We start from the raw sequence: 26,406 nt of genomic DNA, 5'->3' as shown, positions 1-26,406 counted from the left end.
CTTGAGGGGTGGGGGGCAGATCCAGCCTATTGTAGGGGTGTTAGGAAAGAGAACTCCTGGGCTCAAGTGATCTGCCTGCCTCAGCCTCCCAAAGTGCTGGGACTACAGGCATGAGCCACTGCACCCATCCTGAATCATCCAGATTTTTAACAAGTTGTTCTTTTTCCAGGAGGCTGCCCTAGGCTGGTCTCAGATGCCTCCTGTCCTCAGCAGATATGAGAAGGGTTGGGCAGGGACTGCCTAGATTTTCTCAGGCAGCATCTTAAAATCCTGTGGTTAAAGAGCAACTGCACATGGCACTGTGCTAGGCAGGCACAGAGTGATTCAGCCTTCTTCATTCTCTGCCCTTCCTGATGGACAGTACGTCAGCTTTCCAAATGGACCAAACCTTGTCAGGACAGGAGCAACTGACAAATCAGGGTTCAAGGGAAAACTCACCAACTTGCAGTCCCCTTGGGAAGCTGCTGTGGCCGTTCCACTTCTGTTCCTCCAGTCCACTGTCAAGAAGCGAAAACCCAGGCAGAGCCAAAAGGGCAACAACTCCATCTCAAGGGCAGCCCTGTGGACAGAGAGCAAGGAAGAAGCAAGTAAGAGAAGGACATCCCAGAGGGCTGCTTTGTATTCTTGGGAGAAGGAGCCAGTTCCAATTCTATGTGGTCTTGGAGCTCTGTGGAGCTCACAGCTCCATAGAGATGCAACCCACAGATTACTTAAATACTTCCATTTAGCCAAGTCTTCCAGCCTTTCACAGAAACTGTTGACAAGAACTCAAATTTCATTTTGCCTCTACATTTGATAGACGTGTGGCTAAACATTAAACTTCAGTGAGTCCAGCACAGAGGGAGAAGCAAAAGCTTGATTAAGGGTAATTCTGCTGAAGTTTCCCTGCCTCCAGCTTCAATCGGCCTGATGCATCCCATGAGCTCAGGAAGTATTTGCTGAGTGAATGAATGAATAGTTGAAGACTAAACTGAGACTGAAATATGAATCGTAACTTCTGTCCCACAGAGTTACTAATCATCTTGCTGACAGGCATCTTTTACAAAAGCATTGATATCTTTGGTTAACTCATTTGACTGTGGCCCTTTAAAAAAAGGTTTAGCTGGGTGTGGTGGCTCACACCTGTAATATCAGCACTTTGGGAGGTTGAGGCGGGCAGATCACGAGGTCAGGAGTTTGAGACCAGCCAGACCAACATGGTGAAACCCCGTCTCTACTAAAAATACAAGAATTAGCTGGGCGTGGTGGCACGCGCCTATAATCCCAGCTACTCAGGAGGCTGAGGCAGGAGAATCGCTTGAACCTGGGAGATGGAGGTTGCAGTGAGCTGAGATGGTGCCATTGCACTCCAGCCTGGGTGATATATTGCATTTTCCTATGGCTCCATCTCAAAAGAAAAGAAGAGGTTTGATATTTTGCCTGGATGGGGGGGAAATGGAGGGGAAAATGAAGAAGCAATCTTCAGACAGAATAAAGATGATTAATGAAACATGGTCACCAGCCCTCTTGCCTGGCCAGTGCACACAGAACAGCAGTCATGAGAAGGCTTGAAATTATATACATACCAGGAGAGATTCAGAAATAAGAGGAGCCATAAGGGAAATGCAATATATCTCCCACCATCACATTTGTCACGTGAACAAAGGCCCAGAGATACTACCTGCTTACTCGAGGTTGCGGATGACCTTAGTGGTAGAGCTGAGAGCAGCCCCACCTTGCTACCTGAGCTCCTGTGAGTGTGCAGGGCAGTTTCTCCCAACAGTGAGGCCACATTCACTGCTGCCCTGCTGGGGACCTGACACCCGGTGCAGGCCCCCAGCTCTGCATTCTGCAGACCCAGAGGCAAGAACATTCCATTCTGCCCCCTTCCTTAACATCCACCTGAGGCCCTGTGTCCGCCCTCCCATCTTCTCCTGGGCCAGCAGCACCAGCTCACCCCACCTGTTCACTCCAGCTACTCAGGGGCCTTTCTGCTGGGCACATGTAAGCCCTCTTCCACCCCTCCTCTTTCCTTCCTTCAAATGCATTTAGGTATCCTGAAGGCTCATTTTACCTTCTTGTTGAGATCTGAATGTTCACCAGAGAGAACAGACTAGCTGAAGAGCTAAGTGAAACCAGGTGTCAGCTTTCACTTCAGGCCAGGCCAACCCCCTTACTACAGAGAGAACCTCCAATGCAGAATTCATCAGAACGTGCCAGACACTGGGAATCCCCTTCCAGAACCATCTCTGCACCTACACAGGAATCATTACCTTGTGGCTGGTACAGGGCATAGAGGGTAAAAGCAGAGCTGTATGGGCTCCTGACCTCAGGATCCCCCCAGCACCCTTCCTCTGAAACCCAGGATCACCATCACTGCCCACTGTGAAATAAGGTTGCATAGTTTCAGATTTAGCAAATTACAAGGCATCATTTCAATGCTAGATACATCCGTATACCAACAAATTGTTTATCTGACATTCAAACTTCACTGGGCATCCTGAATTTTATTGAGGGGAGATGGGGAGATAAGGACCCTCCTTTCCTCCCTACCTGCCTCTGTCAGGTGACTTCTGTGACTCTGATCTTTCTTTCTTTTTTTTTTGAGATGAAGTCTGACCAACATGGCAAAACTCTGTCTTTACCAAAAAAATACAAAAATTAATCAGGCGTGGTGGTGTGCATCTGTAGTTTCAGCTACTCGGGAGGTTGAGACCCTGTCTCAAATAAAAAATAAGCTACCTATACAATAGAATAAAGAAATACTATGTAGATATGAAAAGATCTCTAATTGAGAAAATTATTTGGCTCTCTTTGGCAACTGTACTATCTCAAAACTCTGGTGATATCACTACAAGAATGAGCTCCCTTATAATGAAGTGCTTAATGGTAAGGAGAGTGGAAGTGAACAGGTAGAAACAGTGAGTAATTATTTTCACTATAGTTTTATATAATAAGCATCAGTTTTCTTGTAGAAAACATAGAATTTCTACCAATTAAATAATATTCTAATAAGAATAAATGTATCAAGTCACAGATAATGTTGTTAAATGAAGATGCTCTCTTGCAGATCCAGTCACGAATAGGCCTAAACTGGCAGTGCCTATTGTTCATTTATTATGGGTGGATTTCCCATTTTACAAACAAACCTTTATTTATGGGAAGAGGTTCAGCATTTCACAATGTCTTTAGTATATATTTCCTAATGCCAGAGGGGCAGAATTCCCCTTTTGTCCATCAGGTGACATCTACAGCTGCAAGGCATTTTGCAGGGGTACTCTTTTCAAGAGTTAAATACATACAATGACATAACACATAAAAGATAATTCCCTGGTAACCATATATGGCTCCCAATCTTGTCAAACTATAATTTGCTTATTCCTCTAAAAAAAAAAAAAATTCTGCTTCTTATCCCTTTACTACCTCTCCTTTCCTTCTTTTCAGTTGCTCTTATCTGGAATCCTACACAAGCATCTACCTAAATACTACTATTTCAAGGGCCAGGCCCAACTCCTATCTCTTTACTAAAGGACAGTCTTCTCTTACTCTTCTACTCTACATTAATATAGGCTCTGAACTTCTCTAGCCTTTATCATGCATTTGGCTCTAATCTTTTTGTTGTTTAATACTGCCAATTAGCTTTTCATGTTTTTTATATCTTCCAGTTAGATGGACTGTAAGCTTTTTTTTTTTTGAGATGGAATTTTGCTCTTATTGCCCAGGCTGGAGTGCAATGGTGTGATCTTGGCTCACTGCAACCTCCACCTCCAGGGTTCAAGTGATTCTCCTGCTTCAGTCTCTTCAGTAGCTGGGATTACAAGTGCCTGCCACCATGCCCAGCTAATTTTTGTATTTTTAGTAGAGACAGGATTTTATCACCCTGGCCAGGCTGGTCTCAAACTCCTGACCTCAGGTGATCTGCCTGCCTCAGCCTCCCAAAGTGCTGGGATTAAGGCATGAGCCACTGTGCCCAGCATGATTGCAAGCTCCTTAAAGACAGATTCCTTTATTCTGTTTTTCCCATATTCCTCATGCACCTACATAGCAGATGCTTTAAATGTCTTGGTTTTGAAAAGTAACATGCTCAATCCCCTATAACCCAACATATATATTTAGCATTCTTTAAAGCTTTTTCCAGAACCAGTCTGGTATAAATATAGGTATTCTGCTAGCCCAATACATTTTTTGAGTGTTTGGTATCAGAACTCATCAGCTGACTCTGTGTCCCAGCCACAGGACTGCAGTTGTTCGTCCTGTGGGAATTCAACTTCAATGTCATAAACAAAATTTGGATCATCCTTCTTCTTCTGATTTTTCTCAAAGAGTTCATCCATGATGCTCTTCCTTTTGGCAAGCTCCTTGTCATCTAGTTTGTTCAGATCTTCCTCAGGGTCAATGGTTGTTTCCCGACGAATCTGTTCCATTGTTTCTGCCAAGCTCTGCCCCGACAAGTAACCTTGTAAAAAACTGAATAGCTTCTCTAGCTGCCTCAGGGATACTTGTTCCAGGTAACTCTTGTGTCGTGGATTATTCTTTAATTGTTCAGCAGCCCTGGTGCAATCTGGGAGAGAGAAGAAAACTATATACCACATACATACTGCATACATTATGTACACCACGAACTACTGCAACAGCCAAAATAGAACCAGAAACTCTGAACCCCAAAAGCGTTATCTCCATTATAGTCAAGCAGCTAAATGGTTTTATTGAAATCAATGATTTTGTAGAACTATTCCTTTATATGGAGCTTTCAGTGTGGTGGGAGAAGGAGAGAGATTTTTGACTTCTTTAACTTACAAATCACTTTGTAGAGGTATTAAACACTTTCAACTGGAGAATATGTCTGAGAAGAAAAGTGATATTATAGATTTTAGATAGCAGTAGTGGTATTAATAAAATATTAAGACTACAAATAAAAAACATTTGGAAGGAGAGAAGGGAATTGATATTATTGATAATGCTGTATCATTTAACCTAGCTAGTAATCCCAAAAGGATTATTAATTCTCAAACTGGGGGAAAAAAAACCCAATTCCCTTTTATAGATTAGGAAACCGAAGCTCATTGACAGTAAGTAATTAATGCAGTGTCACACATCCAGTCCGGAACCGGTATTTAGAGAATATTTAAGACAGGAGGCAAGATAAGACATGAGTTACCTGAAAACTTTGAAAAGTTTCGAACTGGCATAATGCGCTGGCGAATTTTCCCCTTGATTTCATTCTCATAGATTAAGATAATAGCTGGAGGCTGAAATCTAATCCCACATTTCTTGGCAGTGCACATCATTCCCAAATACACGTCAGGGGAAATCTGATGACAATGTGTAAGTTGTGTAATGACTTCCTGCTAAAGAGAAAAAACAACTAGGTGTTGGATAAATGTCATTCATTTCCCTCACCCCTTTTCCCCAGAAGATCTGGTTCTAGTCCAGTTCTGGCAACACATGCTCAGCCTGTGAAGCTTAATATTTTTTTCTTTTCTTTTGTCTTGAGATGGAGTTGCACTCTGTCACCCAGGCTAGAGTGCAATGGTGCAATCTCAGCTTATTACAAGCTCTGCCTCCTGGGTTCAAGTGATTCTCCTGCCTTAGCCTCCTGAGTGGCTGGGATTATAGGCGTGAGCCACCACGCCCGGACTTTTTTCTTTTTTCAATTAAAGTATGGAATGCTTCCTGAATTTGTGTGCCATCCTTGCACGCGGGCCATGCTAATCCTCTCTGTATCATTCCAATTTTGGTGTCTGTGCCCTGAAAGGAGCACAAAGCTAGTTATTTTGAGAGCTGCCAGGAAAGTTCAGTTTGGCCCTGGGTTAGTTTCAATCTGTTGGACTCCTAAGACTCTGGTTCCCTCAAGAATATAGACTTGTTCGTATGTGAATCTGGGGATGCAATCCAGTTTGAATCTCTTAGTCAAAGACTGAATATGAATCCCTAAGTCATGTATCAAGCATCCTCTTTATCAAGGTAATATGAGCTTTTAAACCTTAATCATTTTGTCCTGAGGGGTTCACCAGTCCAGAGCTGTCTCCTTTGTACTTTCCTAACTAATTTACTAGAGTTTTTCATTATTACTTATTTAATCATATATCTTCCCTTCTAGTCAATATGGTACATGATGGTGGAGGGCATATTCTTTTTCACCACAATATCTCAGCATAATACCTGGAACATAGTAGGCATTCCACGCATTGTTTAATGCTATGAATTAACATGATGGTCCCTGAACACTTTCGTAAACACTTACATTCTAGAAGCCTGATTGAAAAGCAGACCTGATGCAGAATCAGCTTCTTCATATACAAGTCAGTAACGTTTCCATGGCTTTTATTTTGGCTTATTTGTCTCACTATATGATATTTTTCTAGCTACAAGAAATATAGCTATTTGGCCGGGCATGGTGGCTCAAGCCTGTAATCCCAGCACTTTGGGAGGCCGAGGCAGGTGGATCACAAGGTCAAGAGATCGAGACCATCCTGGTCAACATGGTGAAACCCCGTCTCTACTAAAAATACAAAAAATTAGCTGGGCATGGTGGCGCGTGCCTGTAATCCCAGCTACTCGGGAGGCTGAGGCAGGAGAACTGCCTGAACCCAGGAGGCGGAGGTTGTGGTGAGCCAAGATCACGCCATTGCACTCCAGCCTGGGTAACAAGAGCGAAACTCCGTCTCAAAAAAAAAAAAAAAAAAAAGAAATATAGCTATTTGTAGATTAATACTTAGCATTCTCTCTTCCTCTCCCCACCCTCAATGCCCAAATCCACTTAATCATAAGCACTGCTTTAGATGTGACTATGACATTCTCAGAAAGATTCATCAATGTCAAGAAACATTGAGGTAAAGTGGCATAGGATGATGATATCTCCGTGAACTCAGTTCTGTTGGAGAATCACTATTAGGAACATTTTTTTTTTCCACTCAAAAACCTAGTGTCTATATCTAAGGAACATACTTTTTATAAAACACTTAGCAGTGATTATACACATTCATTGTAGAATAATGGGGCAAAGGAGAGGGGAAACAGACAGAAAACAATCACCCTTGATTGTGTCTTTTTTCTTTCTTTTTTTTGGGGGTTTGGGGGCGGGGTGAGACGGAGTCTTGCTCTGTCGCCAGGCTGAGTGCAGTGGTGGGATCTCAATTCACTGCAAACTCTACCTCCCATGTTCAAGCGATTCTCCTTGCCTCAGCCTCCCGAGTAGGTGAGACTACAAACATGTGAGTCACTGTGCCCGGTCACAAAAACCTGTTTTAAAAAATTACTGTGCTCTACTTCTAATCTGATGCAATGATCTCACACCATTTTCTCCTCCTTTTCCTTTTCTGGATTTTTAAATGAATACTACTCCCAATTCACCTAAAATTTGATGTTAGTAAACTTGAACCTACTGACCACAATATAAACTCTACACACTGAAGCAAATGATTGTCCTCATCAAAGATGTACGCAATTGGCATTCAAATAATGTAGTTTTACTAGACTCTTTTCTTTTTAAAAATTTTACTTTAATTTTTGCTAAAATGATGTTTATATTTGGAATATAAAATAATTCCATAAGGCTTTTAACAAAAAACTACAGTCTGCCCTATCCTTTTCAGAATTTAGTGGGATAGGGACCCAGACTGAATTTTAAAAGGCATGTCTTCCAAAATTTACCTCTCCATTTCTTAAAAAACATGCACATGCTACCATTTTCAGTGTTTTTGTTTTTTTTCTTTTTGAGACAGAGTGTTGCTCTTTCCCCCAGGTGGAGTGCAGTGGTGCGATCTCGGCCCACTGCAATCTCTGCCTCCCAGGTTCAAGCGATTCTCGATTCTCGTGCCTCAGCCTTCTAAGTAGTGAGATTACAGATGCCTGCCACCAGACCTGGCTAATTTTTGTATTTTTAGTAGAGATGGGGTTTCGCCATGTTGTTCATGCTGGTCTTGAGCTCCTGACCTCAGGTTATCTGGCCAAAGTGCTGGGACCACAGGCGTAAGCCACCTTGCCCGGCTAGTTTTAGATCGTTATCTTTTGACTTACACTCTTTCCTCTTTGCGACACCCGTCCTAGAGCCCTCTGTTCCACTCCAAGCCACCTGGATGCTCTCTAGGCCTGCTTACAGATTCCACTCTGTTTAGGAAGGAGGACGGCACGTTTACTGGATTATTCTTCCTGAATACTCTTCTCCCCAGAGGTCAGTAACTGCTCACAATTTTGTTAGGTAGCCCCACAGCACCTAAGGCGTACGGATGTCCCCAAAGGGTAGACGATTCTCTCTTACTCACGTCTCCACTGGTGCAAGATTGGCTTTGTTACCCATAGAGAAATACAGAAATGACATCTTCTGCAGGCCAACGTCTAAACAGCCAGGAGTGGGTATTTTTCCACCCAACCGCAGTGCACAGAAAGCACCTAAGCCGACTTTGAGGGCGGGCGGAGCCTGGCGCTGCAGGAAGAGGCGACAGCCACAGCACTACTGACGAGCCCGAGGGATTAACTCCCCAACTGGAGACCCGAACCCGGAAATACCGGGAAGCGGAGGTGAGGGCCGGCCGGGGGCGCGGTCCGCCGGCTCCCACCGCTGCGTGCGGGGATCCCAGGTCCCGCCGGGCGCTGGCCGAGCTGTTTCCACGGCAACAGGCCGGGCGCGCATCCCTGCGCGTGCGCAGCTCCTCGCCCGCCCTCGGGAGGGCGGAGGGGAACGGAGGGGCGGGAACGGACGCCTCACGCCGCGCGGGAACGTTTGGGGACCGGGGCTGCAGGCAGCGAAGATCCGCGGGAATTACGCGCGCGCACCCAGCACTGGGTCCCGGCCGCGAAATCCGCGGTAGCGCGCTGTAGGAGTGGCAGGCGGCCAGTGCACGCCCCTTTCTGTGCCTGCAGCTGGCTCCGCGCGCCACTCTCGGGCGTCCGGCCTCCGGCGTCCTGACGGCTTGGGTGGCGGCGGTTCGGGCGGTCGGTCGCCTGGCTGCTCCTCGGGGCGGCGACCTGGCTCACGCGCGGGCCCGCCGCTGCCTTCACCGCCGCAAGCTCTGACGCTGGTAAGCGGGGGCCGGGCTGCGGAGTGCGGGCGGGGCTTGAGGGCCAGAGCGTGGTGAGCGGTCCCGACTCCCCTGCCTCTCCGCGGGTTGCTGGGACGTGCGGACCCGGCGCGGAACCTAGATCGATAGGGCGAGCCGGAGGAGGTCAAACACCAGAGCCACGTGCCCTCCTCCTACGTCCCCCTGCCCTCTCGTGCGCTTTGCTCTGCGGCGGATCCCGGGTCTCTGGAGAGTCGGGCTCGGGCTCTGCGGTTCCCAGGCTGGACTGGCCGCCCTGTTGCTAAAGTACTGAGAAGGAAGGTCAGCCATCAAGCGTCTTGACATGCTCTTGGGTTGCACGAAGCTTCTGATCACCAAGGGAGCAGCAAGGCCTTAGCGCCCTGTGAGGCATGAGAGTCCCCAAATTGAATATAGGGACTCCGTGGCAAACTGCTAGTTGTTCGTGCAAGAGTAGTTGGCAAACTGCTTGTACTACTGCTGGACAAGTGCAGGAGTAATTACAATAAAGTAGTAAGGTTTGACGGGGGAAGGAAAGCACAAACCTGGCAAGTTTCTCTATCTGTAAAATGAGGATGTTTCTGTCATCCTTCGTACCATTTAGATCCATTTATTTGTCAATCAGCGAAGCTCTGCTTTTGTGTATTTACATATTGGGTTTCCAAGTTTATCTAAAGAAAGGATTTTGAGGCCAAGAAGAATTTTGAAACAGTTCGATTCGGTGATCTCTAGAGGTTTCCAACATTAGCATTTTATAATTAAAAAGGGGTCAAAATTAGCCGGGCATGATGGCCTGTACTTGTACTCTGGAGGCTAAGGCTGGAGAATCGGTTGAACTCGGGAGGCAGAGGTTGCAATGAGCCTAGATCACGCCATTGCACTCCAGTCTGGGTGACAGAGTGAGACTCCGTCTCAAAAAAAAAAAAAAAAAAATTACAAAGGATTTCCAGAGCCAGCTCACCACAACCAAAGTAATATTTAAGAGGACAAATGTTGAAGGTAAATTCATGTCCAACAAATTCATTTTCAAAATGGTACTTTTGCCTCTAAAATCATAATAATAGTTTTGCCATACTGTTTGTAAATTAGCCTTTCTCCAATCCCAATGATCAACTGCTGTCTAGTGTACATACCCATAGGATTTAAGCCTGATAATCATTTTTCTTCTAATTTAATTTATAAGTAGATATTAGCCCTCATTTCCCACCCTACCCCCATTAAAATTAAACACGATGAAGAAAAATCTGGCTTTGTGCTGGGCACAGTGGCTCACACCTGTAATTCTTTTTTTTTTCTGAGACAGAGTTTCGCTCCTGTTGCTCAGGCTGGAGTGCAATTCGTGATCTCTGCTCACTGCAACCTCGGCCTACCAGGTTCAAGCAATTCTCCTGCTTCAGCCTCCGGAGTAGCTGGGATTATAGGCGCGTGCCATCATGCCTGGTTAATTTTTTGTATTTTTAGTAGAGACGGGGTTTCTCCATGTTGGTTGGGCTGGTCTCAAACTCCTGACTTCTGCCTGCCTCAGCCTCCCAAAGTGCTGGGATTATCTCATGAGCCACCGCGTCCAGTCGCATACCTGTAATTCTAACACTTCAGGAGGCTCTGGTGGGAGGATTGCTTGAGACCAAGAGTTCGAGACCAGCCTGGAAAACATAGCAAGACCCTGTCTCTACAAAAAAATTTAAAAGTAGCCATGTGTGGTGGCATGGGCCTGTAGTCCTAGCTACTTGGGAGGCTGATGCAAGAGGATTGCTAAATTCAAGGCTGCAGTGAGCTGCGATCATGCCACTGTGCTCAGCTTGGGTGACAGAGGAAGGCTTTGTCTCTAAAAAAAAAAATTAAAAAAGAACAAAGAGGCCGGGCACCGTGACTCATGTCTGTAATCCCAGCACTTTGGGAGGCTGAGGCGGGCAGATCACAAAGGTTGAGAGACAAGACCATCCTGGCTGACATGGTGAAACTCTGTCACTACTAAAAATACAAAAATTAGCTGCATGTGACACGCACCTGTAGTCCCAGCTACTTGGGAGGCTGAGGCAGGAGTATCACTTGAACCTGGGAGGCAAAGGTTATAGTGAGCTGAGATTGAGCCACTGCACTCCAGCCTGGTAAAAGAGCGAGATTCTGTCTCATAAAAAAAAAGAACAAGGAAAAATCTGGATTAGTACAAGATGCATACAGGGTGTGGGGTTTTGTTTTTTTGGGAAAAGATCATATACTTCTCCAAAGCAAATACAATTTCTTTTTTGAGAGTTGGAGGTTTTCCAGTCAAACATAACTAGATAAATTCTAAAAGAGCTATAACACTAAAATTTCTTTCTATTTTATTGTTGAGAGTGGAAGTATCTTAGGCTTTAAAAGTCAGGCAAACCTTGCTTCTAATGCATCACGTAGTTAGTTGTATGACCCAGGGTCAGTTACCGATGCTTTATAAGTACAAGTTTCCTCCTGCAAACAAATAGCAGTCATTTTGCTTACTTTACTAGATTGTGAAAGTTAAAACACACATGAAAGCACCAAGTAGAGGATCTGGCATGCTACATATTATTTAACAAATGTTATTTTTTCCTATTCTTTTTTCATTCCTTCAGATAGTTTCACCTTCACATCATTTTTCTTTTCTTTTCTTTTTCTTTTTTTTTTTTTTTGAGACAGAGTCTCATTCTGTCGCCAGGGCTGGAGTGCAGTAGTGCGATCTCGGCCCACTGCAACCTACCCCTCCCAGGTTCAAGCAATTCTCCTGCCTCAGCCTCCTGAGTAGCTGGGATTACAGGCACAAGCCACGCCTGGCTAATTTTTGTATTTTTAGTAGAGATGGGGTTTCACCATGTTGGTTAGGCTGGTCTCAAACTCCTGACCTTGATATCTGCTGGCCTCAGCTTCCCAAAGTGCTGGGATTACAGGTGTGAGCCACTGCGCCTGGCCCCACATCATTTTTCTTAATGCATCTTTTCAGAAGCACATCCGATGGATTCAGCAATATTAAATGATAATAATAGGATTATTATTATCCTAAATAATATCTAGTTTTCTGTGTGTGGGGGGTGTTTTGTTTGTTTGTTTGTTTTTGAGACAAGGTCTGGCTTTGTCACCCAGGCTGGAGTACAGTGGTGCAATATTGGCTGACTGCGGCCTCCCTCCGCCTCCTGGCCTAAGCCATCCTCTCACCTAGCCTCCTCAGTAGCTAATTTTTTTATTTTTCTTCATGGAGATGGAGTTTCGCTGTGTTGTCCAGGCTTGTGTGTTTTTTTAATGTTCTTCCCACAGATTTACAGCTTTTGAAAGGGGACAAAGTTCCATAGCAAATGCCTGGCAGAGTTGCTGGCCAGTAGTAACTGAATTTTTAGTTTTAAGATGCTTACATTGAGTAATAGTGGTTTTTTTTTGTCTTTAGAGACAAGGTCTCTCTCTCTCTGTCACCCAGGCTTGAGTGCAGTGGTGCAACCATAGCTCACTGCAGCCTCCATCCCCTGGGTTCAAGCAATATTCCCACCTCAGGTGTGAGCTAGCACACCTGGCTCAGTAATAGCTTTAATGTCTGGATTCTTGATGAATTCAGTATGCTGAGATTTCTGGTTATTCTAAGTTTATAGTGGAACCCATTGAACCTTTAAGTGCCTCCAGCTTTGCTTTTTTTTTTTTTTTTTCCTTAAACCTTCCAACATCTCCACAAAGCATAAATCTTCCTGGTTTTGTAGGCATGGATGTTAGAATATAGAAGTTGCCATTATCTATCTGATACACAGTTTCCGTGAACTAGGATTAAAATGGCGATTTCCTGGCTGTTTAGCCATCCTGTTCCTTTTTGGCATCTTGGGATCACCTGAATAAAGCAATATTAATAACAAACACTTACATAGAATGCTTACTATGTGGTCAGTAGGGTCTGTTCCAAGTGTTTCTACATATATTAAATTCTCATGAGAGGTAATAGAGAGAGAAACTATCTTGCCCAAAGTTGACACAGCTGTTAAGTTACAGACTGAGATTTGAAATTAGGCACTCTAACTCCAGAGTCATTGTGCTTAACCACTGTGCTATATTAGAAGTAGATTTTTATATATCTCAAATTGCTTAAATTTTGTAAGTTTTTGTTAGGTTGGATAGATTTTCTAGGCAAGTAAAGCCTACTCAAATAACTTTTCTAATTATTTAAATATTATTTTATTGAGTGCTTTTGTTTTTTAAAAAACATCTTTGGTTCTTATAGGCATAAGGGCCACGTGTTATGAAATTACTTTGAGACAAGAAGCTTTGAAAGATGGTTTCCACAGGTAAGTTGCCCATTATTTCTATTCCTATTAAAATAATGTCTCATATAATTGTGTACAAAAAGTCGTAGTTGAAATATGTATAAACTGAAAAATCAGGCCAGGCGCAGTGGCTCACACCTGTAATCCTAGCACTTTGGGAGGCCAAGGTGGGCAGATCACGAAGTCAGGAGCTCAAGACAAGCCTGGCCAATGTAGTGAAACCCCGTCTCTACTAAACATGAAAAAATTATCTGGGCGTAGTGGTGTGTGCCTATAGTCCCTGCAACCCGGGAGGCTGAGGCAAGAGAATCGCCTCAACCCTGGAGGTGGAGGTTGTGGTGAGCTGAGATCACACCACTGCACTCCAGCTTGGGCAACAGAGCGAGACTTTGTCTCCAAAAAAAAGAGAAAAATCACTTGCTTTCTCAAAGTTATTCAGTGATGGCATATGTGGTTCATTCTTTGAAATAGTGATTAAAATAACTGAGTAGAGCAAAAAAGAAAACAAATATATATTTACCATATACAATTGTCCCTTGGTATCTGAGGGGGATTGGTTCCTCTTGGACTTCCCATGAGGATACCAAAATCCTCAGGTGCCCAAGTCCTCAATGGCATAGTATTAGTATAGAACCTACACGCACCTTCTCATATATAGTGTATCTTTATATATACAAACAGTGCCTATATGTAATATTCCATTTAATCTTCACAATGGCATGAGATAGTTGATTTTTTCTTAGTTTTCAGATGAAGGAGGTAGAGCTCAAAGAATTTAAATAATGTGGTAGAAATTAGAGGGATAGAGCTCTGCCTCAAATTTAGTACCATTATATGAAAAAAAATTTTTTTTTGAAGTGGAGTCTCCCTCAGTCATGCCCAGGCTGGAGTGCAGCGGCATGATCTTGGCTCACTGCAACCTCCACCTTCCAGGTTCAAGTGATTCTCCTGCCTCAGCCTCCCATGTAGCTGGGATTACAGGCATGCACCACCAAGCCCAGCTAATTATTGTATTTTTAGTAGAGATGGGGTTTTACCATGTTGGTCAGGCTGGTCTTGAACTCCTGACCTCAAATGGTCCTCCCACCTTGACCTCCCAAAGTGCTGGGATTACAGGCGTGAGCCACTGCGCCCGGCCTAGACCACATTATTAAAAGGATGGTTTGTGGCCGGGCGCGGTGGCTCAAGCCTGTAATCCCAGCACTTTGGGAGGCCAAGGTGGGTGGATCACGAGGTCAAGATATCAAGACCATCCTGGGCAACATGGTGAAACCCCGTCTCTACTAAAGATACAAAAAAAAAAAATTAGCTGGGCATGGTGGTGCGTGCCTGTAATCCCAGCTACTCAGGAGGCTGAGGCAGGAGAATTGCCTGAACCCAGGAGGCGGAGGTTGCAGTGAGCTGAGATCACGCCATTGCACTCCAGCCTGGGTAACGAGAGCGAAACTCCGTCTCAAAAAAAAAAAAAAAAAAAAAGGGATGGTTTGTGAACACAAAAGAGGTGGTATAACCGTGCTTTTCTTGGGGTTGTGCTGCAGTCCAGTGAGTACATAGTGAGGGCAATACTGCTAATGCCTACACAACATGTATGTATCAACTGGAGCTTAGCTTTACGTTGGTGCAATTTTTGGTAAAATGAAAAACCTCAGGCCGGGCGCGGTGGTTCAAGCCTGTAATCCCAGCACTTTGGGAGGCCGAGGCGGGTGGATCACGAGGTCAAGAGATCGAGACCATCCTGGTCAACATGGTAAAACCCCGTCTCTACTAAAAATACAAAAAATTAGCTGGGCATGGTGGCACGTGCCTGTAATCCCAGCTACTCAGGAGGCTGAGACAGGAGAATTTCCTGAACCCAGGAGGCGGAGGTTGCAGTGAGCCAAGATCGTGCCATTGCACTCCAGCCTGGGTAACAAGAGTGAAACTCTGTCTCAAAAAAAAAAACCTATTTTTCATGAAAAATAAATAAATAAGAAGTGGTGATCTTTAAGAATTTGCATGAATGTATTACAAATATTTTCTTTACAGAGTTACTTGATAGGTAGATCAGGGAAATGATGTAATTATAGTATCTCTATATACAGTTTTTCTGGAAGACTTTTGACCAAGTTTTACATCTTACATTTGTGAACAGGATGAAGAAATGTGTATTGGAAGACAACAGAGGTGAATGACTTCATAAAGATTCACAAATATATCCAACATCTTCTGATTAATAGATTGAATGTGATCTTGGAGGGAGGTCCTGAAGGGTCTCTGTCTTTTTAAAATACATATGCTTTTTCTGATTATAAAAGTATTACCTATTTATAAATACGTGTATAGTGTCCAGGAGAAAATAGATTATAGATATATTCTGCTTTTATAGAAAATATATCTATATGGCTAATGATGTGGGCCTTAGAGTAAAACTATGATCATTTGAATCTTGGCTAGATAAGTTACTTAGCCTCTCAGTGCCTTGCTTATATAATTCCAAGGAATTATAATAGAATTATTTCGTAGTTTAAAAAAATCAACTTCATTGAGTTTTGACACATGTATACACTCATGTAACCACAACCAGACCAGTTTCAAAATATAGAACATTTCTATCCTAAAAAATACCTGTGTGCTGCTTCCCATTATTCTTTCTCACATACCCGCTCACAGCCAACCACTTGTCTGTTTTCTGTCACTGTATAGGTTTTCTAGACTTTTATATAAATGAAATCATACAGTATATGCTTTTTTATATCTGGCTTCTTTCACTCAGTGTTATGTCAGTGAGATTCATACATGTTCTATATAGAAGTAGTTTGTTCTTTTTTGTTGCTAAGTGCTGAAATGTGTTTATCCATTCACATATCAATGGCATGGAGTAGTTTCCAGTTTGGGGCTGTTATTATAAAGCAAGCTGCCGTGAACATTTGTGTACATGTCTTTGTGTGGGCCTGTTTCCATTTCTCTTGGGTAGATATTGATGAGAGGAATTTCTGAGTATATGATAGGTATATGTTGAACCTTTTAAGAAACTGTCAAACTGTTTTCCAAAGTGGTTATACCATTTTACATTTCACCAGCAGCATGTGAGAATTCTTTTTCCCATTTCTTCAGCAACACTGGATATGATTAGTCTTAGACATTCCGGTGGCTGTGTAGTGGCATTTCATTGTAGTTTTAATTGGCATTTCGTTGATGACTAATAATGTTGAGCATCTTTCCACGATGCTTATCGTGTATCTTCCTTTAGGAAGTGTTTGCTTAAATGAAAACACCCATTTTAAGTTGGGTTGTTTATTATCTTATTAAGTTGTAAGCATTCTTCATATATATATTTTTGATATAAGTCCTTTGGCAGATGTATGCATTGAGAATATTTTCTCCCTGTTTATGGCTTGCCATTTCATTTTCTTAGACAGGGTCCCACTCTTACCCAGGCTGGAATGCAGTGGCACAATAATTGCTCACTGCAGGGTGGAACTCCTGGGCTCAAGTGATCTTCCTGCCTCAGCCTCCTCAGTAGATGGGACAACAGGTGCATACTATCATGCCCAGCTACAGTTTTTACATTTTTAAAGATTAAAAAACAAAAGTGCCCCAGGTATGGTGTTGCACATCTGTAATCCTAGCACTTTGGTAGGTTGAGGTGGGTGGGTCCCTTGAGCCCAGGAGTATGAGACCAGCCTGGGTGACATGGTGAAACTCCATTTCTACAAAAAAAAACCAAAAAACAAAAATTAGCCTGACATGGTGACATGCACCTGTAGTCTTAGCTACTCAGGAGGCTGAAGTGAGCAGATCACTCAAGTCCAGGAGATTGAGGTTCCAGTGAGCCAAGATCATGCCACTGCACGACAGCTTGGGCAACAGAGTGAGACCCTTTCTCAAAAAAGAAAACCAAAGCAAAGAAAAATGCAACAGAGTATATGTGGCTTGCAAAGCCTAAAATATTTACTGTCAGGCTCTTTACAGAAAAAGTTTTCCAACTCCTGATCTATATGACCATCTTGGTAACTATCTTGACCATCAGAAAGTATGAATCCACCAACTTTGTTTTTTTTTTCCCCCCAAAGAATTGTTCTGGTTATTCTAGATTTTTTGCATTTCCATGTAAATTTTTAAATCAGGTTAATGATTGCTTCAAAAAAGCTTCATGAAATTTTGATTGAGATTGTTGAAACGCTAGATCAATTTGGAGATAATTGATATGTTAACATTAATTAATGAATGTTTTAATCCGTGAATATGGCATCTTCATTTATTTAGATTTTTTTTTTTCAGCTTATCTTAACCATGTATTAGGCTGGTACAAAAGTAATTGCAGGTTTTTGCCATTAAAAGTAATTACTTGGCTGGGCACTGTGGCTCATGCCTGTAATCCCAGCACTTTGGGAGGCTGAGGCAGGCAGATCACCTGAGTGTCAGCAGTTTGACGTCAGCCTGGCCAACATGGTGAAACCCCATCTCTACTAAAAATATAAAAAATTAGCTGGGTGTGGTGGCAGGCACCTGTAATCCCAGCTACTTGGAAGATTGGGACAGGAGAATCCCATGAACCCGGGACGCCAAGGTGTCAGTGAGCCGAGATCCGGCCACTGCACTCCAACCTGGGCAACAGATAGTCAGATAACTTTTTCTTCCTCTGTTTTGAGAGGATCATACAATTTTTATACTTTATTCTGTTAATATGATGAAGTACACTGATGTTTCCAATAGTAAACCTACCCCTTGGTCACATGCAATATTATCTTCTTGAAATATGTCTGTATTTGTTTTGCTAATAACTTGCTAAGTATTTTTACTTGTATGTTCATGAAGGCTATTGGTCCATTACTGTGTTGTGATGTCTTATTCTGGTTTCGCTGTCAATGGCATTGTTGGCAGAATTCAGTGATTCAGTGCTGTCAAATCCCTTGTGTTGGAGACAATTTTAGGAAAGCAGAAGAAAGAATGTTTCCCCATGACAGGGGTCAGAGGCCCTATACTGCAAATGCAGGAAGCACTGGCTATGCTGGAAGAAGCTCCTTGTCATATTCATAATTTCCCAGTGAGAGAGAAGGTAGAAACCGCTCTTGTCTGAGCACACATGTCATCCTAAATGCTACCTGTGAGACCAGCAGGACCTTCCATGAAAAACGCTTCCACACCAACTACCTCACTGGACAGTCAGGCCTAATGTAAGAAACTTTTATTTTTCTAACAATTCAGGAAAACTGAAATCAAAGCAGACATTAAGTTCACAAATGATATATTAATCAGGGCTCAGATATGGAGATGATGATCATGATCATTATTATTGTTATTATTAGTTGAGTTGGAGTCTTGCTCTGTTGCCCAGGCTGGAGTGCAGTGGCATGATCTTGGCTCACTGCAGCCTCCGCCTCCTGGGTTCAAGCAATTCTCCTGCCTCAGCCTCCCAAGTAGCTGGGATTACAGGCACTGGTATTAGATGTCTGGCTAATTTTTGTATTTTAAGTAGAGATGGGGTTTCACCATGTTGACCAGGCTGGCCTCTTTGGCCAGGCTGATCTCGAACTCCTGACCTTGTGATTTGCCTACCTCGGCCTCCCAAAGTGCTGCAATTACAGACATGAGCCACCGCATCTGGCTGGAAATTATTTAATGATAAAACAAAATATAAGTTTATGGGAAGAAGAGAAAGAACTGTTCATTTTCTTTTAGCAAATGAATACATTTAAGGCTATAGCTTGGGTCCTGCCTTGCCTGTGGGTTGAGGTGAGCTGTGTCCAGTGTTCCGCTACTCTTGCAAAACAGGACCTAAATATTTTGCACACAGACATTCTTTCTGGCTGCCGGTGATTTTCCGTGAAAACATACTTTACTGTAATTTAGGCATTACATTCCTAGTGCCTTTAGTTTTTTTCTTCTTCACGAATAATTACATTGAAATATAAATAAGTTTTCACCTCCTTTACAGGTGTGCATTTGGGCAGTCCCAGCTACTCAGAAGGCTGAGGAGGGAGGATCTCTTGAGCCTGAGAATTCAAGGCTGCATTGAGCCATTATTGCATCGCTGCACTCCAGCATGAGCGACAGAGTGAGACCCTGTCTCAAAAAAAATAGTTAATTATTTTCCTTTTGCTTATACATAAATCGTACATTTTTTTGATATTTAAAAACCATCTGGAGCAAATCACCTTGTGGCATGTTAATGATGCCTGCTTTAGTACTTGGGCTCACCCAGCTCTGTTTTGTCCTAAACAGCTGCTGGGATCTTTATTGTTTTTTAAGCCATTCGTATATTGATTCTCTTGATCATTTCTTTTACCCCTTGTGTATAATGGCACAAACCTGCAAATGTTAGAGAAGACACATGAATGGGCAGTTAAAATATGTTGAGCAGCGCAGTAACTATTAAAAGTAGCATGGCTTTCAAACAGATGATGGTTCATAAAATTGTGACTTCTTATTTTTTAAACAGAAAATGCGATGAATTTTAGTGCACTCCCAGGGTGTTCTTGTAAATGATAAAAACCAATGTGTAACAGCGAGTGCAGCCTAACTGAAAGATTTGCAAATTCTGTTTAACACAGTGTCGTAGTATAGGAAACCAGAAAGAATTGGAAACACAAGTCAGAGAAAGAGACTGCTCCCTGCAACTTTTAGCCACGAGAGTAACAGCATACATTTAGACAGAAAAGGTTATGAGATTCCAAAAAGTTCAAAGACAGTATTGAGTTTCAGAGAATAGTGGGTTATAACCCAGTCCTTGTTGGTCAGCTGAACCATATTATAATTGTTTTTCACATGGAAGAAAGAAGACTTTGCTCTCTTTTTTTTTTTTTTTTTTTTTTTTGACAGGGTTTCGCTTTTGTTACCCAGGCTGGAGTGCAATGGCGCAATCTCGGCTCACCGCAACCTCCGCCTCCTGGGTTCAAGCAATTCTCCTGCCTCAGCCTCCTGAGTAGCTGGGATTACAGGCACGTGCTACCGTGCCCAGCTAATTTTTTGTATTTTTAGTAGAGATGGGGTTTCACCATATTGACCAGGATGGTCTCGATCTCTTGACCTCGTGATCCACCCGCCTCGGCCTCCCAAAGTGCTGGGATTACAGGCTTGAGCCACCACGCCCGGCCTCAACTTTGCTCTCTTTTTAAAAACCTGCTGTTGAGCTATGTTCCATCTGCCCCAGCTGATGGTCACAGCCTTGTCCTTAATGTGAGCAGAGTGAGGAACTGATCCCCTCACTAGTGTGCAAGCTCTCAGACTTGTTCTTTACTAGAGTAGGCGCAGTCTGAGTGCAGTGATGATTTCTCTCTGTGCCCTGAGGGCTGCTCCCTCCACTGCCAGGACAGATGATGCAGCCAGCAAACAAAACACACACACAACTTCCTCCCTCAGTGACCCCAACGCCTGACGGCAGAGATGAATCACGTTACTCATGACAAAAGGATTACTTAAAAGACAATTGCTTCAAATTTAAGCAATTTTTTTTGAGACAGTCTTCGCCTCTGTCTGTGAAGAAATACGCAGTTGATTATGGAGATTGATTAAGAAGTAGACTGCATGATATAAGTGTTATAAGTAAAATTTCAATGTCGCAAAAGAAATAGCACTCGAAGATACGTCCTCTAAGCAAGACAGTTTACTTCTATAGAAGGGTGCAGGGCGCACCGATGGAGCAATGATGGCCACCGCATGCTTGCACAGGGTGGGCGGGGGGAAGGGGTACTTATGGCTGATGGGGGTCATCCCTGCTGCTGTGTCATCCCCTGTGGTTAAGGTTAGACTGCACTAGCTAGAGAATCTCGATTGCCTCTTTTAAAAAGATCAGGGGTTCCAGCTGGAATGGCAGGGTGGGTGTTTTTGTAGGAAGGATGGTTAAGGATGTGTCAGAGCAGGTAGCCGAGGTGATCGGGTGCCAGGATGAGTCAGGATGGAGGGTGGGGGAGCAGATGTGAACTACTGATGAACCGGTGGAGAAGGTTGTTTACTGGAATTACAAGGAAGTTAAACATTAAAATAGAGATTTAAAGAATAAGAGAGCTGAACATACTGACATACTGTTTGTCTGAGGAAAAACTTGGGGTTCACTATAACATAAGGGAGAGCATATTAATCAAAAGTAGAATAATGTATACATTTTTTTCTGTTTCTACAAGATAATATATAAAGGACAATGCATGGAATTAAAGGGTTTTTACTCTTTTTTTTTTTTTTTTTTTTTTGAGACAGTCTCTCCCTCTGTTGCCCAGGCTGGAGTGCATGGCATGATCTTGGCTCACTACAACATCCATCTCCTGGGTTCAGGGGATTCTCATGCCTCAGCCTCCTGAGTAGGTGAGATTACAGGTGCTGAGCCACCGCAGCTGGCAAAGAATATTTTCAAAAGTATGTCTCCTGGGCTATAAAAATTGAAGTTAAAATTGAATAATAAAGTAGCCGGAAGCAATTGGGTCTTTTAAAATAATAAGCATTCATTTTATTTCTAGATAAAAGATAAATCAAAGGCTAATAAAACATTTCATTTGGATAACTCTCTTTTAAGATGGCTTTCATTCTGATTCTGCTGTTATTTTCATATCAGTTAATAAGTAGAAGACGACTACAATTTTGTGTTCAGATTTAAAGAGTATAAACCAAGTCTCATTTCATTAACTAATATAGACCAGCAGGTTAGTTAAGAAAGGAACCATTCATTTTAAAAAGAGAAGTCTCCCTCTGTGGCCCAGACTGGAATGCAGTGACAAGATCTCGGCTCACTGCACCGTCCACCTCCTGGGTTCAAGCAATTCTCCTGCCTCAGCCTCCCAAGTAGCTGGGATTAGAGACGCATATCACCACCCCCAGCTAAGTTTTTATATTTTTAGTAGAGACAGAGTTTCATCATGTTGGCCAGGCTGGTTTGGAACTCCTGACCTCAAATGATCCTCCTGCCTTGGCCTCCCGAAGTGCTGGGATTACAGGCATGAGCCACTGCACCCAGTCCCATCTCAGCATTCTTAACAGCCTTTATATTGTTTGATATCAAGCTCAGTAATTTAAAATACGCCCCGTCTGTGTAAGACTACCTGTGGGTTGGGGAAGACTTATGTAGTAGTCTACTCAGCAGATAATTTATATAAAAATTATTCCATCTGATTTAATTATCTTGAATTGATTTAACTGTTTATATGTCATACTTGGAAAAAACAGGGCAATTATAAAATTTATTAATGGCATCTCCATAAATAGCAATAATTTCTATTCTACTTTAAAACTCTTCTCTTATGTAGAGGAGGAAGTGGCCTCCTAGTGGCAGCAGAAGGATGCATGCGTGGTGGTAACTAAGTTAACGCGTGTTGCTTTATTTGACTGAAAATGAGTTTGCCATCCTAGCTTCCACCAGTTATGCAGGCAGAAAACCCACAGTTAACATCTTATTTGAACAGTTCCATCAGTGTTCGTAACTCCAAGGGCCAAAGATACGGACTAAATGGCCAGTCCAGCCAATCTCTGGGTCATCCTCATGCTGACAGAGCTTTTAGGTAGTGAGGCAGTGCTTGGTCTCAAGGTAGCCTCCCTTCCCCTCGTGCATTACCTGGTGTTTGTGGGCAGGGGTATGGATCCTCTGTACTTGCCTGGGGTTGTGGGTGTGGGGAGGGGCCTCCAGTGGGCTGGGATACACCTTTGCAAGTGCCTGATCCATAAATGCTCCCTGTGGCCTTGTCCCTGGGTGCCCTGGTGACTTACAGTGTGGAAATTAAAGGCTTCACCATAATATTCCCTGTGGCCTGAGCCTGGCCTCAGGGAATATTCCTGGGTGGTGTCAGCAATCTCTCCTCCTCACTCAGTGTCACAAGGGAGCAGTGACTCTCTGGGATGGTGGCATGGGTGGTAAAAGAATTTACCACGACAGTTGTTGATTTAAAAAAGGCAGATTATTGGACACCACAGAGCTGACATGTTTTTGGTGATGTGGGTGTGAACATACAATTATTGGACACCACAGAGCTGACATGTTTGTGCTGATGTGGGTGTGAACATACAATTATTGGACACCACAGAGCTGACATGTTTGTGCTGATGTGGGTGTGAACATACAATTTGTATCATGCATAATGCTGAATGAAAATAACAAATGATGATGTTAATGTTTTATGTATTTAATATCCTATACTTGTTATTATTTTAGAGTATGTGCTTACTACTTTTATTTCCATTATCTGTAATTTTTTTTATTATATGTTAAGTTCTGGAGTATATGTGCAGATCTTGTAGGATTGTTACATAGGTATGTACATGCCATGATGGTTTGCTGCCTGCATCTCCCAATCACCTACATTAGGTATTTCTCTTAATGTTATCCCTTCCCAATCTCCCCACCCCCTGCTATCCTTGCTCTAGCCCTTCAACCCCCAACAGACCCCAGTGTGTGATGTTCCCTTCCCTGTGTCCATGTGTTCTCATTGTTCAATGCCCACTTATGAGTGAGAACATTCAGTGTTTGGTTTTCTGTTCTTGTGTCAGTTTGCTAAGAATGATGGTTTCCAGCTTAATCCATGTCCCTTCAAAGGACATGAGCTCACCCTTTTTTTTTTTTTTTTTTTTGAGACAGAGTTTCGCTCTTTTTACCCAGGCTGGAATGCAATGGTGTGATCTCGGCTCACCACAACCTCTGCCTCCTGGGTTCAGGCAATTCTCCTGCCTCAGCCTCCTGAGTAGCTGGGATTACAGGCACCCGCTACCGTGCCCAGCTAATTTTTTGTATTTTTAGTAGAGACAGGGTTTCACCATATTGACCAGGATGGTCTTGATCTCTTGACCTTGTGATCCACCTGCCTCGGCCTCCCAAAGTGCTGGGATTACAGGCTTGAGCCACCACGCCCAGCCTAGAGCTCACCCTTTTTATGGCTGCATAGTATTCCATGATGTACATGTGCCACATTTTCTTTATCCAGTCTATTGTTGATGGGCATTTGGGTTGGTTAAGTCTTTGCTGTTGTAAACAGTGCCACAATGAACATACATGTGCATGAGTCTTTATAATAGAACGATTTATAATCCTTTGGGTACATACCCAGTAATGGGATTGCTGAGTCAATTGGTATTTCTATTTCTAAATCCTTGAGGAATCGCCTCAACTGTCTTCCACAATGGTTTAATTAATTTACACTCCCACCAGCAGTGTAAAAGTGTTCTTATTTCTCCACATCCTTTCCAGCATCTGTTGTCTCCTAATTTCTTAATGATCGCCATTCTATCTGGCATGAGATGGTATCTCAGTGTGGTTTTGATCTGCATTTCTCTAATGACCAGTGATGATGAGCATTTTTTCATATGTTTGTTGGCCACACAAATGTCTTCTTTTGAAAAGTGCCTTTTCATATCCTTCTCCCACTTTTTGATGGGGTTGTTCTTTTTTCTTGCAAATTTGCATAAATAACTTGAACACAACCAAGAACCAAACCTAAATTAAAAATGTCAAGATGAAAATTTTTTTTTTTTTTTTTGGGAATGAGTCTTGCTCTGTTGCTCAGGCTGGAGTTTAATGGTGCGATCTTGTCTCACTGCAACCTCTGCCTCCCGGGTTGAAGCGATTCTTCTGCCTCAGCCTCCCAAGTAGCTGGGACTACAGGCGTGTACCATCACACTTGGTTAATTTTGCATTTTTAGTAGAGATAGGGTTTCCCCGTGTTAGCCAAGATGGTCTCCATCTCCTGACCTCATGATCCACCTGCCTCGGCCTCCCAAAGTGCCGGGATTACAGGTGTGAGGCACCGCCCCAGGCTTACCAAAATCTTTCGCATCTACTAGCAGCAGCAAATTGGGTGTCCCAGACACAAGCTGGTTCCATGTGGTGGACCTGGGTCTGGGATATTACCATACAATAAAGGGAAGCTTACTTGAACTAAGCACACTTAACCATATTTGATGAACTTGTGAGGATTATGTTTTTCAGAGTTTATACAACTGTGGTTTTTTTTTTTGTTTTTTTTTTTTGAGATGGAGTTTCACTCTTGTTGCCCAGGCTGGAGTGCAGTGGCGTGATCTTGGTTCACTGCAACCCTTGCCTCTCGGATTCAAGCGATACTCCTGCCTCAGCCTCCCAAGTAGCTGGGATTACAGTCGCCTGCCACCAAGGCCTGGCCGAGTTTTGTAGTTTGAGTAGAGATGAGGTTTCACTATGTTGGCCAGGCTGGTCTCGAACTTCTGACCTTGTGATCCACTCGCCTCGGCCTACCAAAGTGCTGGGATTTTAGGCTTGAGTCACCGCACCCAGCCGATTCCTTAATCTTGAAGGAGTAGTGTGCTTAGTAGTGTGCACGTGTAGTCCCAGTTACTTGGGAGGCTGAGGCAGGAGGATCACTTGAGGCCAGGAGTTGAAGGCTATCATGTGCTATAATATGGGCCTGTCAGTAGCCTCTGCACTACGTCCAGCCTGGGCAACAGAGGGAGACCATGTCTCTTGAAGCAAAGTGTCTCCTGATTCAGGCTACTTCTAAATCTACTACCTTAAGGGATGGTGAGGGTGGGGGGGTATTAAGAGGAGTCAGTGGATTTTAAAAATGAACAGCTCCTACATATCAATAATTAAAAGACAATTAAATATTTGGCAAAGTATCTGAATAGATTTTTTTCTCCGGAAAACATACACAGAAGACTCATAAGCACATGAAAAGATGTCCAATGTTTAGTTGTCAAGGAAATGCAAATCAAACCCACAGTGAGATGCAGCTTCACACCCACTAGGATGACTAGTTTAAAGAAAAACTGACAAGTGCTCCTGAGGATGTGGCCAAATTAGAACCCTGCATTGCTGGTAGGAATGTAAAAGTGGTGCCAGTACTGTGGAAAAGTCTGGCATGTCCTTCCTCAAAGAGCTGGTTACCATATGATCCTGAAGTTCCTCCTAGGCGCGTGCTCAAGGGAACTGAAAGTACATTCATACAGAAACTTAGAAGAATGTTCCCAGCAGCATCGTTGATAATAGTCCAAAAGGGGAAATAACCCAGGTGTCCATTAATCAATGGATTTTTTTTTTTTTTGAGATGGAGTTTCAGTTCTGTTGCCTAGGCTGGAGTGCAGTGGGGTGATGAGAAAGCAAAAACAGCCTTCTTGCTGATAGGGAGAAAGTTTTAGTGGCCTGAATAGATCAAACCTGCTACACTGTTCCCTTCAGCCAAAGCCTAATTCAGACCAACTCTCTAACTCTTTTCAAATCTAAGAAAGCTGAG

The 26,406-nt window shown here is 43.2% G+C and overlaps 1 protein-coding gene, 1 long non-coding RNA gene, 2 other non-coding genes and 1 pseudogene across 15 annotated transcripts in view; 2 read left to right on the top strand and 3 right to left on the bottom strand.

Moving 5' to 3' along the window:
• Positions 1–8,596, bottom strand: part of LOC100393720 (centrosomal protein of 19 kDa) — a 29,786-nt gene extending 21,190 nt beyond the window's left edge. For 3 of the 12 annotated variants that reach the window (XM_078374455.1, XM_078374459.1, XM_078374457.1), the window contains exons 1-4: positions 7,999–8,596; positions 5,138–5,327; positions 4,160–4,540; positions 439–559 (exon numbers count right to left, since the gene is read on the bottom strand). In XM_078374455.1, coding sequence (XP_078230581.1) covers positions 4,179–4,540; positions 5,138–5,267 — 492 coding nt within the window. In that variant the 5' untranslated portion in view covers positions 5,268–5,327; positions 7,999–8,596 and the 3' untranslated portion in view covers positions 439–559; positions 4,160–4,178. Of the gene's footprint in view, positions 1–438; positions 560–2,532; positions 4,541–5,137; positions 5,328–7,998 lie in introns of all 12 variants that reach the window. The other 9 variants (XM_035301536.3, XM_035301538.3, XM_054257115.2 and 6 more) reach the window with 9 other exon arrangements.
• Positions 5,635–5,740, bottom strand: LOC118154244 (U6 spliceosomal RNA). The gene has a single exon (XR_004744132.1). It is a non-coding gene; the product is annotated as a U6 spliceosomal RNA (small nuclear RNA).
• Positions 8,597–8,669: 73 nt separating the features above from the next.
• Positions 8,670–15,560, top strand: LOC118153858 (uncharacterized). Its single transcript, XR_013535958.1, has 3 exons — positions 8,670–8,999; positions 13,207–13,270; positions 15,381–15,560. It is a non-coding gene; the product is annotated as an uncharacterized LOC118153858 (long non-coding RNA).
• On the bottom strand, positions 11,251–11,305 carry LOC118154330 (U7 small nuclear RNA; annotated as a pseudogene).
• On the top strand, positions 14,759–14,884 carry LOC118154388 (U4atac minor spliceosomal RNA). The gene has a single exon (XR_004744254.1). It is a non-coding gene; the product is annotated as a U4atac minor spliceosomal RNA (small nuclear RNA).
• Positions 15,561–26,406: the final 10,846 nt, after the last annotated feature.

Source organism: Callithrix jacchus, chromosome 5 (genome assembly GCF_049354715.1).
Source record: "Callithrix jacchus isolate 240 chromosome 5, calJac240_pri, whole genome shotgun sequence".
Classification (NCBI taxonomy): domain Eukaryota; kingdom Metazoa; phylum Chordata; class Mammalia; order Primates; family Cebidae; genus Callithrix; species Callithrix jacchus.
Note: the sequence above shows the minus strand (reverse complement) of the source record. Positions and strands in the feature narration are given on the sequence as shown.